General features: G+C 34.2%; 1 protein-coding gene across 1 annotated transcript; it reads left to right on the forward strand.

The window, feature by feature from the left end:
- Positions 1-1,159: 1,159 nt before the first annotated feature.
- On the forward strand, positions 1,160-4,498 carry LOC118029741 (cytokinin hydroxylase). The gene is made up of 5 exons (XM_035033662.1): positions 1,160-1,539; positions 1,653-1,879; positions 1,972-2,213; positions 2,431-2,809; positions 3,722-4,498. The coding sequence occupies exons 1-5, from the start codon at positions 1,254-1,256 to the stop codon at positions 4,142-4,144; spliced, it is 1,557 nt and encodes a 518-aa protein (XP_034889553.1). The 5' UTR covers positions 1,160-1,253; the 3' UTR covers positions 4,145-4,498.
- Positions 4,499-5,246: the final 748 nt, after the last annotated feature.

Genomic DNA, 5,246 nt, shown 5'->3' on the forward strand with positions numbered 1-5,246 from the left:
ACAGTAAAAATATGTAAAAATTAATTTATTAGAAATTTAATTGGTTTATTAAGTTTTTAACTAGATATTTATTTAACTAGCTATTGGACGACTAGACTGGGTCTGCCAGATTTTTTTCATCTAAAAATGGTAAATAGTTAAATATACTAGTTATAAAATCTAAGACTTTCATAATTTAAGTTTAATATTATCATTCATGAAAGTATAAAAAATTGAGGCTATTCTTATCTATAACAATAACAATAAGAATAATAATAATAATAATAAGTTGTTTTGGAGTGAAAATTTTCAAACTAAATAATGAAGACTTGTTAACTATTAATTCATATGTTGAATATTACATTAATTCAACGATTGAAATGGTGATAAAGTGATCCATTACGTACCTTTATTAGGTAAGTATTCTCGATTAGATATATGCTTAGCATTTTGTTACTGCATGACACAGAAGAAATGAAGATAAAGAAGACAAAAATATATTTGGCGGCAAAAACACTTTTAATTTTAAATTTGTTAACTTAAAAAATAATTATAATTATAATTCTAAAGTACGATTTGAAGATTAACCCAAACTTTTATAACTTTAAGGTTTAATTTGAAGATTGATTCCGGACAAAGCTCTAGTTATATATTAGAAAGGTCAATTTTATTTTTTTTAAGTATTAAAAAAAATATTGTGTTAATTTTTTTTCAACAAAAAGTTAACAAGGTTTTTACTTGAATTTTAAACAGGTTTCACCTTAGGTTGATCATGTTATAGGTGAATTTGAATTTTTGACGAAGTCAAACTAAGTCAATTATTTCTTTATATTTTTGTAAAACCGAACCAGTCTAGGTCTTAGACTGTCTAGATCTTAAGTAATTTTATAGATCGATCCGAATTTTATAATTATGATTATTATATTATTATTAATTTCAATACTTAATATAAATTAAAGTAAAAAAAATAATATTTAATTATTTTTCTAAAACATGCAAATTTAACAATAATACATATTAAAAATAAAATAAACCTTTTTCATATATTTCACCGTCAACGAAATAGAAATTCTAATTTACCAATCCCCCAAAAAAAAAAAATACGTGCTACTTTAAAAAATTCGTTTCTCTTCGCCATGCCTATAAATTAAGGTCCCTCCCCTGATTAACTAGACAACTCTCCTGTCTTCGACTCTAATTCTTTTTCCCATTTTTGGTGTCAAGTTATATTTGCTTAGTTGAGAACTTGTTTCAATCGATCACCGCCAGCAACCATGGCTACGATCGTGTTGGTTTTAACAGCTCTATTAGTTATATTCCTTATTTCATTCTTTAAGATTGCATATGATACCATATCGTGTTATTTTCTTACACCAAGACGCATCAAAAAAATCATGGAGAAGCAAGGAGTGCGTGGCCCCAAACCCCGCCCTCTTATCGGCAACATCCTAGACGTCGCCGATTTTGTATCTCAGTCGACTGCCAAAGACATGGATCACATCACTCACGACACAGTCAATCGTCTCTTGCCACATTATGTTGCTTGGTCTAAACAATACGGTATGCACACGTCTCACAGGCGAGACGGGACTCAAACCAGAGACTGAATTGATCAAAGAACTTTGATGGGTTTTTCTCTTTTCTGAAAAAAGGTTTGATTTCTCTTTTTTCAGGGAAAAGGTTTATATATTGGAATGGGGTGGAGCCAAGGCTGTGCATAACAGAGACTGAATTGATCAAAGAACTTTTAATAAAGTATAGCTCTAAAGCTGGTAAGTCATGGCTGCAAAGAGAGGGAACCAAACATTTTATCGGTCGTGGTTTGTTAATGGCTAACGGAAGTGATTGGCATCATCAACGCCATATTGCTGCGCCAGCATTCATGGGAGAAAGGCTCAAGGTTAATACAGTTCACAACATGTTTCATATTCTTGGTATTGATTCATTTTAATGATGGAAGCACTGAGAGATTTGCTTTTTCTGGTTATGAAGAGCTACGCAGGGCTAATGGTGGAATGCACAAAGAAGATGCTCCAATCACTGCAAAATGCAGTGGAATCTGGCCAAACGGAGGTAGAAATTGGTGAATACATGACTAGAGTGAGTGCTGATATAATTTCAAGAACCGAATTCAACAGTAGCTATGAGAAGGGGAAGCAAATATTCCATCTCTTAACAGAGCTGCAAAGTCTTTGCCATCAAGCAACTAGGCACTTGTGCCTTCCCGGAAGCCGGTAAGTGCTCTTCAGAGAAGTATATATATAATCTGATAAAAAGTTGTGTGTGAATTTACATTACGTGGTCGGTTCTTCCTTTCCTTTGACAGATTCTTCTATCACTTCAAGTTAGTTCTGGTTCTTTAAAATTTACTAGGGATTCCTTGTCTGCAACAAGTTGCATTAGTAGATTCATGATCTTGTGACGTTAAATTCTAATGTATTCCCCTGACAGGTTCTATCCTAGTAACTACAACAGACAAATAAAATCCAAGAAGATGGAGGTGGATAGACTACTACTGGAGATCATACAAAGCCGAAAAGATTGCGTAGAGATCGGTAGAAGTAGTTCTTATGGAAACGATTTACTGGGGATTCTTGTGAGTGAGATGGAGAAAAAGAGAAGTGATGGTTTTAATACAAACCTTCAGTTGATCATGGATGAATGCAAGACCTTCTTCTTTGCTGGACATGAAACAACTGCTCTTCTACTGACATGGACGGTCATGCTTCTAGCCAGCAACCCTTCTTGGCAAGAAAAGGTGAGAGCCGAGGTGAATGAAGTCTGCAATGGTGAAACCCCTTCAATTGATCATCTTTCCAAATTCAATTTGGTAAGTGACGATTTACCAAGCTTTTCAATATCCATTCCATTTTCTCTAAAAATACAAAACAGCGGGCGTGGTGGTAAGTAAATCCAGGGTGCGGGGCTAATTATATCGAAACCCAACACAGTGGATCCAAAAAAAAAACTTATTTTTCTGTTTTATTATTAGGAAACCCATTGAACTAAGCCTCATGAAGAATTCAATTGTAAATTGAGTCATGAGCTGTTAATACTCATAGATATGGAAATTGTCCTGTCTCCTGATAAGATGGGTGTCCTTCTTAACCTTAACAAGAACTTTTTACTAAAAGTTGTACAAACCAAATCCGAGTCGTAGCAGTAAAATTATCGCTGACTAACTCCCTCAGATAAGCTAAAGGATTTTGATTTTAAATATTTCTCATTTCTTTTAAAGGAAGCAAATCTTTTCTGCATTTAGGGGAATAGACAAAATGGTTCTGTACTGTTGTGCTTTTAGTTGGTGGCACTCAAATACGTAAGACAATGACCAGTCTAGGTTCATTTTGAAAGAAAATTAAGTGGCCCTCTAACTTAAACAAGGCCTCAGAGTTCATGGTTCACCACTTCAGAATTTGTTCTTCTCTGCGTAGATAGCTTGAAGGTATATTTTAATGGAAGAAGCTAAGTGTTGATTAATCTTATTAACAGCCTAGATGCCTCCTAGTTATGAATAATATATTGGAATCATCCAGAGAGAGTCAAAAAGGAATTTGGTATTGTTTAGATTCAAGTATCCACTCAGATGGGAATGGTCAACAAAGGTTCTATAGTGGCCTGTAAAGTGTTGTATCTTCACTGAAAGCGAAAAATCACCTGCATTCCAAAGAACTTTCGGCCTCGAAAGATTTCTTCATGGTCAACTAACAACTTGTACATGAACTTTTTGGCATTTTTGCAGTTAAACATGGTTATAAATGAGTCTCTGAGGCTCTATCCACCGGCCACTTTGCTACCTCGAATGGCCTTCGAAGATATTAAGCTAGGTGATCTTCATGTTCCAAAGGGGCTACAAATATGGATTCCGGTTCTGGCAATTCACCATAGCGAAGAAATATGGGGAAAAGATGCAAATGAGTTCAATCCTGACAGGTTTGCCTCCAAGCCGTTTGCTCCCGGACGGCATTTCATCCCTTTCGCCACCGGACCGCGGAACTGTATAGGCCAGTCTTTTGCTATGATGGAAGCTAAAATCATATTAGCCATGTTGATTTCCCGGTTCAGCTTCCATATTTCTGATAGCTATCGCCATGCTCCGGTTGTTGTCCTCACAATAAAACCAAAACATGGGGTTCAAGTTTATTTGAAGCCCTTGAATTCGTGAAAACGATCGATTTTCAAAAGCCAGAGTTTGCTAGGTCTAGATGCGACGAGGGAGTTTACATATCAAGACTGAGCTCTTATAATTATAGTATAGTCAAGAGATAGATAGATGTCAAATTAGTGAAGTTTGTACTCTAATTTTGTAAACAATTAAGGTGATATATATATATATATATATAGTTACCTACAAATAATATTAATAATAAAAAAAAACATAGTGAGAATTAATACAAGCTCTGTGTTCATAAGCCTCATCAGATGCTCATACGAAGTGCTAAGAGTGTGGAGGGAAAGGGGCTTCTTCTTCAGCCATTGATGCTTACATACTCGTAATTATAGCTTGATTCTTCCCTTCTTTTCTCTCCAATTAGATTTTGATTTCACTAAGTGCTCCAACTTTCGACACTGATAAAACACAAAATAGAGCATTTTGGCCATTAAAAAGGATGCATCCTTAGCTTTCTGGTCAGCCACTCTCCATATTCCTACATCAATCTGTTATTCTGCTCCTTCCACTACCTATTTTCTCCAATTATTTTTGCTTCAGCTTTTTACTTTTTCTTTTTTTTTTTTTGTCGCTGTCTATTTCACTTTACAAGAGAAATTCCTATACCTGGCTATCGCACGAATACATTACAGAATGTTATGCAGTACATATTTCTCTTGAAGTAAGCATATCCTTACGTCAGTCAGTTTTGATCGATATTAAACCTCTTTTTAATTTATTTTTTAATCCGTCGCAATCATGTGTTACGTAAACTTGGCTAGCAAGAGACTGCAAACCATGATTAAGGTAAGATTTTGGAAGAATGTTTGTAGTTGCTATAAAAGACTGGAGTATAACTTAAAGAAAATTAATATGATAATTTTTCTTTATATTTTATATTAAATCTTCGATTTTTTTCTCTCAGTTAATTTGTTCATTTTTCAATGTATTCTTCTAGTATATATCTTCATGTGAATTGATAGAAAATATATATAAATCTGAAAAGAGACCTAATTTACGAGGGGGAAGTGATATTGTGTTAAAATTCATTTTTATGGTTTTTTTTAAAATAAATTAGGGTAGGTTTTAGTGCTCATATTTTCGTTAGTGTGGATGA

The sequence above is a fragment of the Populus alba genome, chromosome 17 (assembly GCF_005239225.2).
Source record: "Populus alba chromosome 17, ASM523922v2, whole genome shotgun sequence".
NCBI classification, from domain to species: Eukaryota; Viridiplantae; Streptophyta; class Magnoliopsida; order Malpighiales; family Salicaceae; genus Populus; species Populus alba.